Source organism: Talpa europaea (assembly GCF_964194135.1).
Source record: "Talpa europaea genome assembly, chromosome: 11".
Lineage (NCBI taxonomy): Eukaryota > Metazoa > Chordata > Mammalia > Eulipotyphla > Talpidae > Talpa > Talpa europaea.
In genome coordinates, this window is record NC_140078.1 from 81,445,933 (window position 1) to 81,460,411 (window position 14,479).

The 14,479-nt window shown below is 38.8% G+C and overlaps 1 protein-coding gene across 1 annotated transcript in view; it reads right to left on the minus strand.

Annotated features, from left to right (window-relative positions):
- Nucleotides 1-14,479, minus strand: part of CNOT10 (CCR4-NOT transcription complex subunit 10) — a gene marked incomplete at both ends in the record, with an annotated part of 36,259 nt that overhangs the window by 12,878 nt on the left and 8,902 nt on the right. The window contains 10 exons of the mRNA XM_084247695.1: nt 54-134; nt 1,725-1,901; nt 3,869-3,990; nt 6,184-6,386; nt 6,543-6,692; nt 7,472-7,589; nt 7,950-8,033; nt 8,798-8,884; nt 9,763-9,905; nt 12,924-13,074. Coding sequence (XP_084103821.1) covers nt 54-134; nt 1,725-1,901; nt 3,869-3,990; nt 6,184-6,386; nt 6,543-6,692; nt 7,472-7,589; nt 7,950-8,033; nt 8,798-8,884; nt 9,763-9,905; nt 12,924-13,074 — 1,316 coding nt within the window. The remainder of the gene's footprint in view (nt 1-53; nt 135-1,724; nt 1,902-3,868; nt 3,991-6,183; nt 6,387-6,542; nt 6,693-7,471; nt 7,590-7,949; nt 8,034-8,797; nt 8,885-9,762; nt 9,906-12,923; nt 13,075-14,479) is intronic.

Sequence of the window (14,479 nt, forward strand, 5' to 3'; positions counted from 1 at the left end):
AAAACAGTGTGTTCATTTCAACAGAGGCAATGCTCTTTCGTTTAGATACTCACTTTAAATTTTCTAATTCCTGTTTTCTCAATGGAGAAGAAGGTGGAGCTGGAATGAATTTATCTCCATCATGGCTTTTACTGCTAAAACAGAGACAGATTGGAATTATAAAGAACAGTAAATAATTAAATGTAAAATTCTTTCCCTAGCCCCTCCTCAAAGGCATTTTTTTTTAAAAGATTTATTTATTTATGCATAGAAGAACCAGGGTACAGGCCAGAGGTGTGGGGAGTGAGAGGATCCACCAAAGACTTAGTAGTGAACAGAACAGGCGGACTGACTGAAGTACACTGCTGAGGGGAGCAGCAGATGAGACAGGAGAGGTCTGCTGCGCCATGTGGGTTGCTCCCTGGCCAGCCAGGGATCTAACTCATGCTGCAGTGGCTGCGGATAGCTTCATGGGTTGTGTCTTAACCCCTTGCGCCACCAGGGAGGCCCCTCAAGGGAATTTTTTATGACGAAAGTGTAAAAAAGCCAAAACAATGAAAAATGCTTAGTAACTGGGTATCACTAATATATTGAAGCTATACTGTAATACTAGTTTCTCCCTCTCCCCTTATAACATTGCTTTTAAATATCTTTAACCAGAAACAATATCTCTGTTACACTAAGGAAACCACGCTGATATTTTCACATCTTTCCCATTGTTCTGATCATCTTTTATCAACTAGCGCAAAACATAACCTGTTGCTGAAGAAAATAAAAAGTCCCAGAACTGTATTTCCAATTTTCTACACTAAATATACACTTTTATTAAGAAAAAATGCTGGGGAGATTGGAGTTTAAAGATGTCATGTGGGGCCTCCCGGGTGGCACAAGGGGTTAAGACACAACCTATGAAGCTCACGGCAGCCACTGCAGCACGAGTTGAGTTCGATCCCTGGCCAGGGAGGTGACCCACATGGCACAGCAGACCTCTCATGACTCGCCCACTGCTCCCCTCAACAGTGTATTTCAATCGATCTGCCTGTTTTGTTCTCCACTCTGTCTCTGGTGAATCCTCTCACCCCCCAAAACTCTGGCCTGTACCCCAGTTCTTGTATGTATAAATAAATAAATCTTAAAAAAAAAATAAAGATGTCATGTGTAAAAAACAGTTTTACATAAAATGGTATTTGTTTTACTAACAATCAAATAAGATCCCAATGTTTACTGACTGGCATACTTTTGGGGGCATAATTTTAACTTACATTGGAAAATTAGAAATATATATATTCTGGAGGTTAGTGGCTTTTAAGATGTCAAGAGAAAAGGCATGGCCTCCCTTGTGGCGCAAGGGGTTAAGACACAACCTATGAAGCTATCTGCTGCCACTGCAGCACAGAGTTCGATCCCTGGCCAGGGAGCTGACCCACATAGCGCAGCACACCTCTCCTGACTTGCCCACTGCTCCCCTCAGCAGTGTATTTCAGTCAATCTGTCTGTGCTGTTCTCTACTCTGTCTCTGGTGAATCCTCTCACCCTCCACACCTCTGGCCTGTACCCCAGTTCTTGTACACATAAATAAATAAATCTTTAAAAAAAAAAAAAAGAGAGAGAAAAGGCAGATAATAACAAGAAAAGAGAAGATTGCCTTGTTACTCTCTCCTAGAAAGACTTAAAATTTTAATACTAAATACTAATAGAGTCCTGAAAGGACTTTTGCCAAGGGCCTCTCAAAGGAATTAGAATACCTGCAAGTTTCACTGCTTTCACTGCTTTCCGCGTTCCCACCTAGTTGATTACTATTTTTAGATCCATTTTCCTGCTTTGAATCTTGCTGTTCTTCGGGTAACAACAACAAGGCATTTCTGAGACAAATGGCTGCAAACTCCATACTGGCTACAGGAATGGCTGAAGATTGTCCATCACTTAAAAGAACAAAACCAAATTAATTAACAAAGGTAAGTAACACTTTTCTATTATCAGGAGTAAGACAAATATAATTATAAATGAAAATGTTGCTTATCAAGACATAAATTTTAATATAAGCAATTATAAGAGTGCTAGAGAACTCAAATACTAAATATTATATGCAATATATAAAAATATACATAATAAATTGCAAATATATGGGACCAAGGAAGAGAGACAACTTAAAGGATACTGCAACGTCAACAGAAGAGAGGAACTACAGACCAGGAAAACTGTACCAAGGGCCACGACAGGCTTAGTAAGGTTTGCAAAGAAGGGAAGAAAGGAGGTTTTTACATTTGAGCCTTATTTTGGTTGATCCTTGCTTTAAGAAAATGTCTTATTTTAAGTTTTGAAAAAGTAGTGTATCTGTTTGCCTTATACTTCTGTTTATATTTTACATAACTCTCTATTGGTTTGATTTGCTAAAAGTAGTCAGCTTTATTGGGGGGAAAATGTGAAGAGTAGCAACAATTTGATATTTTAAGGAAATGATACTTTACCATAAATACTTAAGAAATATTTGTATTATATTTGAAATAAATTATATCAAAATATTGTGTGCCAGATACTATTGAAAAGCTTTGGAAAACTTGCATTTAAAAATAACTTTTCCTATTGATCTTTATCCTAATGGGTCTCAAAGTTGTGCAGATTTTTGGTCAAGTTGTTGCCACGACAAAATATTGACGTTATAAACTGGTAAATTAAAACTCACACACATACACATACAATCCTCAGATGGTCCACCACTAAACATTCTCCTTTTTCTGAGCGTTATATGATTCCTTGTTAGTAATGACATTTCTTTTACCACTAAGCTTAAATGGTCAACTGAGACAGTTAAAAATATGGAATGCTTTGTGAATTTTTCATTTCATCCTTGAGCAGAAGCCATGCTAATCTTCTTTGTAGGAGCTGCTGAAGAGAGCACTGGAAAAATTTTTCTTTGAAAAAGAAAAAAAAAAAACAACAAACAGCTCTTTTTTTCCCCCAAAAGACATTACTTTGGAAATATCTGCAATTCTAAAATGGAATCTTTATATAAGATAAAGAACTTCATATTTACAAGTTGTTCAGCTGACGGTTGTACATGTAGCAGCTTAATATTCTTTTGGTTGCTTTATGTATTAGTACTTTGCCCCTCCAGATAGGAAGAATTAGACATAGGAACTCTGAGAAAATAACTAAATGAAAAGCATCTGAGATAATCAAACTATATAAAAAAGAAGCACTAAGATGCCCTCTTCTGGACATTCTGAATAATGACACTAAGGAGACCAGGGATTCTCGGGTCTTGAACAATTTCAGTACCTAAGGATTTAATAAACAAAGTTTTTGGTCTGTCTGCCTGTTCTGCTCCCTACTCTGTCTCTGGTGAATCCTCTTGCCCTCCTGCACCTCTGGCCTGTGCCCCAGTTCTTGTATAAAAATAAATAAATCTTGGGCCTCCCGGGTGGCTCAGCGGTTGAGTGCTGGGTTGCGAAGCTGCCCGCAGCCTCCGCGGCACCGGTTCGATCCCTGGCTGCTTCCCGGCCACAGGAGGAGGGTCCCACATGGCGCGCAGACCTCTCCTGCCACCTGCTGCTCCCCTCAGCAGTGTGCTTCGGTCCTTCTGCCTGCTCTGCTCCCTACTCTGGCTCTGGTGAATTCTCTCACCCTCCCGCGTTTCTGACTGTACCCAGTGCATGTATAAACAAAAACAAACAAATAAAAATAAATAAAAAAAAATGCCTCTATGTAAAAAATAAATAAATAAATAAACAAATAAATAAATCTTAAAAAAAAAAAAGTGACATGTTCCATAACATTCACTACAGGAGCAACAAAACCTACTTACAAAGTGGCTTCTCAAACAAAATATAGGTAACATAATATGAATAGTGTTAAATATATACATACTTCCTTTTGACAAAATACTTACTTATATACAGTATTCTGTATGGACTGTGATGCCAGCACTATTTTACGATGATAGCCTTGACCAACAATAGACTGTACAATTCCTTTTTTGCTTGGAAGACCTTTAGTTTCCTGTTCAGAAGTCTACAAAAATACAAATAATTTTTAATTAAGTTAATGGAATTGTAAAACATGGGGTATAAAAAAATGATCCTTTTATCTGTCCCAACTGCTCTCAGAAAGTTCTCAAGATAGAATCAATGTGGGGTTTTTGGTGATAAAAGTCTGTTTAGTACTGAAGAAAAGAATGCATGAAGCTGAAAGTCTGTGATCTATTAATATGAAGTTTGAGGTAATTCTAAAGAAAAAAGGCATTCAAGAATGACTCAAGCACAAACTGAGAATGATTTATTGAGAATTTTCTATACCCCAGGCACCATGCTGCATATTATAGGCAAGCTGACATGAGAGTAAGGAAAATAAGAAAGCCACAAAAACACAGTGAAAAAGAAGAGAAGCAGGGCCTCCCTGGTGGTGCAAGGGGTTAAGACGCAACCATGAAGCTATCTGTAGCCATTGCAGCGTGAGTTTGATCCCCGACCAGGGAGCTACCCACATGGCGTGGCATACCTCTCCCGACTCGCCTGCTGCTCCCGTGTATTTCAGTGTATTTCAGTGAATCTGCCTGTTCAGTTCCCCACTCTGTCGCTGGTGGGTCCTCTCACCCCTCACACCTCTGGTTTGTACCCCAGGTCTTGTGTGCATAAATGAATAAATCTTTTAAAAAAAAACAAACAGAAGCGACTCTGCTCCTAAAACACAGATATTTACTTTTTTAATCAAAAATATTAAATTGTCAGCAATGTGAAAACTCTAACATGCTACCAATGTTCACATTTACATGGGCACAATTCTTGCCTTCCAGGAAATTAAAGTTCCCAAACCCTGTAAACATTAAACTGAAAATAGTAAAAGCTACATGAGCTTGATGATGCCAATTTCATTTATCTTCCCCTTGACTCTAAATCTTTGATTTACCTGTAAGTGGAATCCCAACTAGTCACGCTATCAAGTCATCCAGGTTCTTTTTTTTTTTTTTTAAAAGATTTTTTTTTATTTATGCATATAAACTGGGATGTAGGCCAGAGGTACAGAGGAGGGTGAGAGGAGTCACCAGAGACAGAGTGGGGAGCAGAACAGGCAGAATGACTGAAATACACTGCTGAGGAGAGCAGCAGGCGAGACAGGAGAGGTCTGCTGCACCATGTGGGTTAGTCCTTGGCAAGCCAGAGATCGAACTTGTGCAGTAGTGGCAGGCAGTAGCTTGACAGTGCTGTGTCTTTAACGCCTGCGCCACCAGGGAGACCCCGAAAATTGTCTTTTCAAAGGCAAAGTACAATTACTTAAGTCATTAGAGCCTTTCAGAAATAATACTCCTCTTTTTCCCAGTGATGAATTCAAATCATAAATATGTAGGTAGAATGTGTGAAAACTGACAGGCAAACATACTTCTTTAAGTCCTTTAGTTCTTATAGTTGCTTCTTGGGAAGAGCTGCCCGGCAGGAGAGCCTCATCATTTTATATCACCCCTATAGCAGCAAGCCAGGCAAAAACCTCAGTATGCTTTACTTCCCCAGTCTCCACATACCCAAGGAGGGTGTGGAGGGGTAGAAAATGGGTGATACAGACATCTGGTAATTCTGATACCACCTCTCTTTCTCTTACCCCCAATAATCCCTCCCCACTTGAGATTCAAAAGGCTTCCATCAACTGCTATTTGGAGATAATCTACCGGGTAAACTGGCCTATTTCTCATAGCCACTACGGACAAACATATGTCATAGGGAAACAGCCGGGTAATCCATGAACTCTAAACCATTTCCTGAAACAAAAGTAAGGTCTGCAGACATTGAAGGAAATTCAGTTCAATGCAGTTCTTTCCACACTCACTGTTATCTCCAGTCTTTCTCTAATCGCCTGCTGTACACACCATTCTCAGGCCAGCAGAGTGCATGACCCCTGCCCCAGCGGATAGCAGACCACTGCTCTGACAGATATGACCCCCTTATTGGCTTCAACTCTGTAAGGTGACTGCGGATACATTTTGCCATACTTACCAAACCCCAGAATGTTAACAACAGACTTTATGGAATTTAATTTTTTGTCTGATAAAAAACAGACAGGACTATAAATTCCCCAAGAGTTAAAAAAGGGATGAGCTCTTGTATGTTTCTGAGTATTTTCTGCTTTCAATGTGACAACTGGGGAGGAGTGGGAAGAGGGGTTAGGTGGGACGGGGGAGGGCATGGGTTAAAAAGATACCCAAGCAGCACTCACCCCCTTATTGGCAGCAATGCAGCATTCAGCCAGCCTTAGCCAGAGGCGAGGATTTGCGTGATAAACCTGAACAGCTTCAATCAGACACTCAAAGGCAGCAAGAGGCCTTCCAATGTGAAGAAGCTGAATTCCACAGTTATACAGCAGTTCATACCTCTTGTTGGTCAGCAATGTACACATAGGTCTTCCTGAAAATTTTTTGCCTGATGATAAAAATTAGATTATAATAAATCATTAGATTTACAATAAGTTCCACTGAAAACATTTATTCTGCTAAGTGCATAGAATCACTGCTTTGCTTAATACCATTTCGGTGAGAATAAATCTATACAAACTACTCCCCGGGGAAAGGGGCTCACCTGGATCAGTGCTGCCTGCACTGAGCTGTGCACAGACATTGTCGTTTTCCTGCAGAGCCTTTTTAAAGTAGAAAATGCCCAAATTGTGCTTGCTCATGGCAAAATGGATGCAACCAAGATTATTCCAGAACATGCACCGCAAGCATTCACCTAAGAAAAACACATATACATTTGTCCACAGACAAATTTTACTGCTGATGTACCTCGAATAAGAATTGGGCATTATCTAGCGTGATTTAATTCCATGTGCAGTTCTACTTAGTCCCTACAGAGAAGTTTAAAAAACATTTGGAATTTAAGAAATATCTGAAAATTTTGTAAGCTTTTCTTTAAAAATCTTTTATTAAAGTGGTAAACTAGGGGCCTTCCTGATGGCGCAAGGGGTTAAGCACCACACTATGAAGCAATCCGCAGCCTCTGCGGCATGAGTTCGAGCCCTGGCTAGCCAGGGAGCAACCCACATGGCGAGGCAGACCTCTCCTGTCTCACCTGCTGCTCCCCTCAGCAGTGTATTTGAGTCAGTCTGCCTGTTCTGTTCCCCACTCTGTCTCTGATGAGTCCTCTCACTCCCCTCACACCTCTGGCCTGTACCCAGCTCTTATATGAATAAATCTTTAAAAAATAAAAATAAAAAAAAAAAGGTGGCAAACTAATCTTACCACATTGTTAAGTCTGTTTAGTTTCCTGTGGTTTAATTCTGTGATTTAACAATTAGAGGCAAATTACGTCTGTATCACTAACATAATAGGTAAATTGCACACATACAACAAAACAATATTCAGAAAAAAACTGGGAACAATCAAAATGCAGTAAGCAAGAATAGCAGGACCACATAAAATAGAACATATAATACCCTCCTTTTTTTGTTTATTAAACTTCAAGTCTCCAATGTTTTTTGAGTTCACACTTCTTTAACAGTTTTCTTTTACCTGTTTTCATGAATCCTGGATGCTCAGCAATGTTTGAACTATTTAATAGCTTCACAGCTTTTCTGTAATTGCCTCGTAAGTATTCAAAATTGCTTTTGAGAAAGAGAGAGGGTGCGGACTGTAAAGAGAGTACATGTTACTTAGAATTTGTTTTCATATGCCTAATACGAGATTATAATCACATGGCTACACTGATATATGTTCAAGAACGTAAATGAATTAGATAAGTCTTAAAATTTCTAAGTGACGTAAATGAATTAGATAAGTCTTAAAATTTCTAAGTGAAAAACATATATTAAATTGTAGACACAGTATGACCCCTACTTCTCAACTCTATATCAAGGTTTGTATCCATGAGGACAGTGTATGTATATACTAAAATAGGTTAAAATAAACTACTTGAAACTGAAAAATACTCATTGTCCAATGAAGACATTTTAGGACATAGAAACAATAAGAGAAAAGACAAGAAACTTACATTCCCAGCTGTGTTCATGACTGACTTGATTTCCCTTTTGCATGCCTTCAGGGACTTCATTTGGATATAAGCTCTTACTTTATACTGTTCAAAGAAAAAATGTTAGTATGTAGGAACTAAAGTGGATTTACACATGCTAAAGTGGTTTTACTTTACAGCTAAGGAAATAACAACCAATTTGTAATATAACTGTTATTTGTAAAAGCAAACTTAAAATTATCTTAGATAATCTATTTTTATTATAAAAATAGATTCCAAAAATGAAAAAATCCTGTCAATTCTTATCTGTACATGGCTAAATAGCAATGAATTTTAAATTATACAAATTGATTTTATCCTTCAATATATTCCTAGGTCATTTCTCTCAATCTCCTATAGAGGAATTAAAAGAAATGATATCACATTATTATCTTAAGCAAAGTATATTTAGAAGGGTAAATGTGTTTTAAATCATAATACTTCAGGGCCTCCCTGGTGGCGCAGGGATAGCACTATCAAGCTACCGCCAGCCACTGCAGCATGAGTTCCATGGGCCAAGGAGCAACCCACATGGCGTAGCAGACTTCCCTGTCTCACCCGCTGTTCCCCTCAGCAGTGTATTTCAGTAGATCTGCCAGTTCTGCTCCCTACTCTCTCTGGTGAATCCTCTCACCCCCACCCCCCTGACACCTCTGGTTTACACCCCAGATTTTGTATTAATAAATAAATCCTTTTAAAAAAATCATAGTATTTCAAAACCAAATAAAAGTGTATGCATTGAATTATTTCCTGCTTTCAATGATCTATCACATTCTTCATTTATTCATAACTACAAATGCAATGTATAACCTTTTTAAAATTTATGTCACCTGGTGGATCTTTGATTTAGCAGCTTCTATTAGAGCTCCACTTTCAGCTTTGTGGTTAGATCCATCTTTGTTGGTATTGTTGCCAGTCTGTAGGGTGGTGATACAAAATTAACCAAAACTATATATTTTTAATTTAAGTATTATTTATATTATACCCAAGTGAGGAAATCTGAATCATCCAGTGAGCACTTTCAAAATTAGGAATCCCAAGTTCCACCCCCAGAAATTCAAGTTTAATAATAGTTTAAAGTCGGTGACAGGAAACTCTGAGAAGCTCAAGGTTTAAGAAGCATAGACTGGGTAGGTTTCAAAATCATGAATACTACTTGCAATCATTTTCTAAAGAAAATTCTCCAGGAATTCGTAAAAATTTTCTCCAGTACTAAACAGTCAACAACAATGGATTCAAAGTCTCTCACTGCATAACCCATATTTACATTGCCAATCTTCTCTCCCACTGATCTTCATTACACTTCTCAGGTACCATGTAGACCAAACATACACCTTTTGTGCTTTTTTCCTCTGCCAGTGGGGTTATCCTGCCCTATCCCCCGATTTGTCAAATGATTACATCTTTCAAGACTCAATTAAAATCCAAACATTCCCTATCCTCCTTCCTCTCTACCCAAAAACAGAAGTTGTTCAATCTTTCTCCTCTGACCTGAGTTCCTGGAAAAGCAGGAACTGCAATGTTTTCATTTTTGTCAACTTAGTACCTAGCAGAACACATAACTATCAAAGTGAATTATATTTCATCAACTGTTGTAAGTACTGAATATAAAAGTGAAATATTTTATCACCTGGTATTTAGGAATAATGCTAATTACTTAATAGCGATGGTTTACAAATCTATGAGTAAACCACTAAACTGTACACTTTAAAATGATAATTTTTTTGTATGTGGATTATATTCCAAAACTATAAACATATTTAATAATAAAAAATGAGCCATATATTACACTTACCTCATTCTTCCCATTTTTGTTATTGTTACCCTGTGAAATCATTTTTTCTAGGACAGCAAGAAGATGCAAAGCTTTCTCAGCTTGGTAGGTTAATATATACAGGTCTACAAGCAAAAAGCACACTGCTTGGGCAAATTTTTCTTCTGGGGGGAAAAAAAAGAAAAGAAATGTCACAATCCAATGTGAAGCAAACATCTCAGGACCACAACCCCCCAAAAATAGTTCTAACGAGCAAAACCTACATCTTTACTTAAATGATTGTTGATCACCTAGAACCAACTTGCATCGACAACACCACCATTCTGTGGGGCACCTCAAGGGCCTTAATTTCAGGGATTACAGTAACTAAACCTCCTTTAGCAGAATCTCTACTAAAGTACATGGAATGAGGAATATGATTACTGGTAGAAGGAAATTTTAATACGAGTACCTGCTACTTACTAGATGTGCAACTTATTTTTAGATACCAGCTCGCTCTCCTGCAAAGTGGAGAGACTACTTTATCTGCTTGAAGGTAAAAGCAGATACCAGGTGATCTCTTCAGATTCCTTCTACCTCTGAAAAATCTATGACTCTAGGAAATAGATTATTCTCTTAGGCATGGAGATGGGAAAAAGAAATAATCTGATTACAGGGCCTCCTTGGTGGCGCGAGGGGTTAAGACGCAACCTATGAAGCTATCTGCAGCCACTGCAGCATGAGTTCGATCCCCGGTTGGCTATGGAGCAACCCACATGGCGCAGCAGACCTCTCCTGACTCAACCGCTGCTCCCCTCAGCAGTGTATTTCAGTCAGTCCGCCTGTTCTGTTCCCCACTCTGTCTCTGGTGAATCCTCTCAAACCCCACAACTCTGGTCTGTACCCCAATTCTTATATGTATAAATAAATGAATCTTTTTAAAAAAGAAAAAGAAATGATCTGATTACAGGACCAAAGACACAAAGGGTGGGCTGGAGTATATCAAAAGACTGGAAATGCCAAGAAGAAAATATACAGACGTCAAAGGAAGAAGAGTCCAGTGAAGTGAGGAAGGGTAACCTGGTATGAATTAACACTTTTCCTATCCTTTCAAAAAAAAGGATAAAAGAAAAAGTTACATCTAAAAGACAGCTGCTGTAATCAAGAACAGAAAATTTCAAAAGAAATCTTCCTGATTTCACTCTCGCTTTTAGAAAGCAGCCAACATGGAATCCATTTAAAACTGAAATCAACAAAGTTGATGTGCAAAGGTCACCCATCTCTGAGGGCTTCCTGCCCCACTGAAAAGAAAACCCTTACTAAGGTTACAGTGCTTCACTGTAGTACCTACCTCCAGTCTCACAGTGGCCCTCCAGCTGTTCCTCTCACTCACCAAATTCTAGCTCACCTAAGATCTTCTACACATACTATTATCTATCACTGGAATGCTCCCCAGCTTTCCTTGATTATGTTATCTAAAAATAACATCGCAGGTCAATCTCCAGCGTCTTACCCAATTTAGTTTTAATCCACAGCATTTAACTACCTCACAACATGTATTTATTGTGTCTCTCTCTGTCCCATTAGACTATAAACTTAATGAGGGTAAAGAATTTGACTCCATTATCTTCAGAACCCAAAACAGGGTCTGCTCCTAGTATATGAGCAATCAATAGATGCTGTAAAAAGAACCAAGAAGTTAAAAAAAAAAATTTCAAGGAAGAAAAATGGATTTGAATACTGACCAGTTGGTTTCTATACTCTGCTTGGCCACAGCACAGATTAAAAGGATTTCTTGAATGTTTCTGCAAATTCTAAAAACCAACTTAATACATATCTGTGCCATCCTAGAAATTCAATTCTGATTTTCAGCTTAACAAAAGAAGGGAACTGGTCACCGGATACATAACTCTTCACCATTGATGTCTCTCCTGGCCTGTCTGTCCATCCATCATGCCCTCAGGGTTCAGGAAAGAAGAGAAACAATATGAAAATGGCTCCCAGGCCACAGTTACCAGCTGTTCAACCAATTGTCAGCAACAGTAACTCCTCCCAAAGCACCACAGAGTAGTCACACCCCACCATCTGTCCTGGGGTGACCACATCCGTAATTATGCTGTTTATTCACCAGGAATTCATATTAAGTGTTTTAAGTTTAAAAGAGAGTAACCATGGAGAAAAATGACAAAAATATGAATCACAAGTGAAATCTGCCTGCTAATGGGCTGGAAACCAACAATCCTCTCTACCGGCCACTTCCTAGGTCCAGCTTTGCTGCTTCATTTGCCCCCTTTCACCCTTACCTTTCTTACTAGAGGCTACTAATTGTGAGCTAGTTAAGAAAACAGAAAAGCTAACATAGTCTGGACTACTTACTCTACCAATTCCCCAAAAAATTTTAAGGAGACAGACAAATGAACACTAACTATCCTTTTCCTAATATTCCCACCTTACATTCTACTCAAGTAGGAAAGGATCAGGTACACTGAGGTCATGTTTAACTGCAAAGGAAAAACAAAAATCACTAGGTCTTTTCCAAATTCAAATAGCATTTCCAACAGTATCTTCATAAGTTGTGGGGAGAGAGTGCTAAAAGAACAACTGTGACTCATCTAAAAGAGATACAATTTTGATCTTTTTTTTTTTTTTAAGATTTATCTATTTATGCATACAAGAGCTGGGGTACAGGCCAGAAGTATGGGGGGTGAGAGGATTCACAAGAGACAGAGTGGGGAACAGAACAGGCAGACTAACTGAAATACACTGCTTAGGGGAGCATCGGGCAAGGCAGGAGAGGTCTGGTGGGCCATGTGAGTTGCTTCCTGGCTGGCCGGGGATCGAACTCATGCTGCAGAGGCTGCAGACTGCTTCATAGTGCTGTGTTTAACCCATTGCGCCACCAGGGAGGCCCCCAATTTTGATCTTTTCTAGCCACTATGAAAACCTTACAGAAAAACCTACAAAGTTTTCTTTCTTTCTCTCTCTCTCTCTCTCTTTTTTTTTTTCAAATTTATCAGGAGGAAAAGGAGAAAGAAGAAAAAGAGAGGCACCTGCACAGTAACAGGTGGGCAGGAGAGCTGCCCTTTTTTTCTTTCTTTAAATACTGACTTCAGTTCTCTGATTTGGGTTATCTGGCTACAAGCACCAGAGACCTCTGTAAGTATGAGAAGATAGGGAAATTTTTCATTTGGCAGAAAACATACCAAAAGGTTCTATGAACTGATAGAGTTTTTCGCCAACTGATATTGCTTCTGTATACTGCCGCAGATGATAAAGGATGACTGCTTGATTGTAATACAACATGCTGTTTTCAACATCATCTAATCCATCCATTTCTTCAACAGCTGAGTGGACCTATAAACAATAAACAGGAATTTTGTTTTAAAATACAGTAAGTAAATAGAAAACAAAAATGAAAGAATCTATATGAATAAACATGAACACAGGTCAATATTTTTTACTCTGAGTTCTTCCACACTTTCAACAGAACCGCTACATTTTAATTACTCTCACATACTAAAAATTATTTCATTCATAATCTTCTTCTGTTAAGTAAAATATTTTGGTGGGTTTTATTAAGTACCTAGCACAAGGCAAGGTGATTCTCTTCTTTGCACTGTGAAGATATCTTCAGTGTTTTACTGCCAACATGACTTCTCAGTTGGATTCTACCTTCTAGTCTCATGAGCTGCAAGGTGCTACATGGGTAACAGGCAAAACCTTTCCCATGAGAATGTTACACAGCATATATAACTGTAAATACATAATAAATAAGCTTGATTCAATTTTATAAAAACTAAGGTAAAGTTCAAACATTAAGACACAGCGGCTGGCGTGGCAGACCTCTCCTGTCTCGCCCACTGCTCTCCTTAGCAGTGTATTTCGTCAGTCTGCCGGTTCTGTTCCCGGCTCTATCTCTGGTGAATGCTCTCACCCTCCTGTGCATCTGGCCTATACCCTGGTTCTTGTATTAAAAAAAAAAAAAAAGTTCCCTCCCCTCCTTTATTTATTTTTTAAAAAAAAAGATTTATTTATTTATTTATTCAAGCACTGGGTACAGTTAGAAGCACGAGAGGGTAAGAGAATTCACCAGAGCCAGAGCGGGGAACAGAACAGGCAGACTGATGAAGTACACTGCTGAGGGGAGCAGCGAGCAGCAGGAGAGGTCTGCACGCCATGTGCCATGTGGGGATGGAACCAGCGCTGCAGAGGCTGCGGGCAGCTTCCCAATAGCTTCCCAACTCAGCACTCAATCACTGCACCACCAGGGAGGCCCCCTCCTCTCCTTTAAAACAAAACAAAACAAAACACAGTGGCTAACTACTTTCTATATGCCAGATTTGCTACATTGAAACTTTTACAAAGAACACCTCATTTAATCCTCACTAGACTTGGAGACATAGATAATATAATCATTTCCATTTTATTAATGGGAAAACAGCATGAAAAGCTTAATTATCTTGCCCAAGGACATGTATATAAGGAGCGTATTTTCTGATTTTCCTATTATGTTCAGGTTTTGTTCCCATAACAAAAAAAAAAAAAGATTTTTTTTTTAAAGTAAGAACAAAAATACATTTCTTCACTTATGGCATAGGATTTTCTTTTTTTTTTAAATAGAGGCATGCTTTACTTGTTTGCTGGTTTGTTTGTTTGTTTTGTTTATACAAGCACTGGGTACAGTCAGAAGTGCGGGAGGGTGAGAGAATTCACCAGAGCCAGAGCGGGGAGCAGAGCAGGCAGAAGGACCGAAGTACAC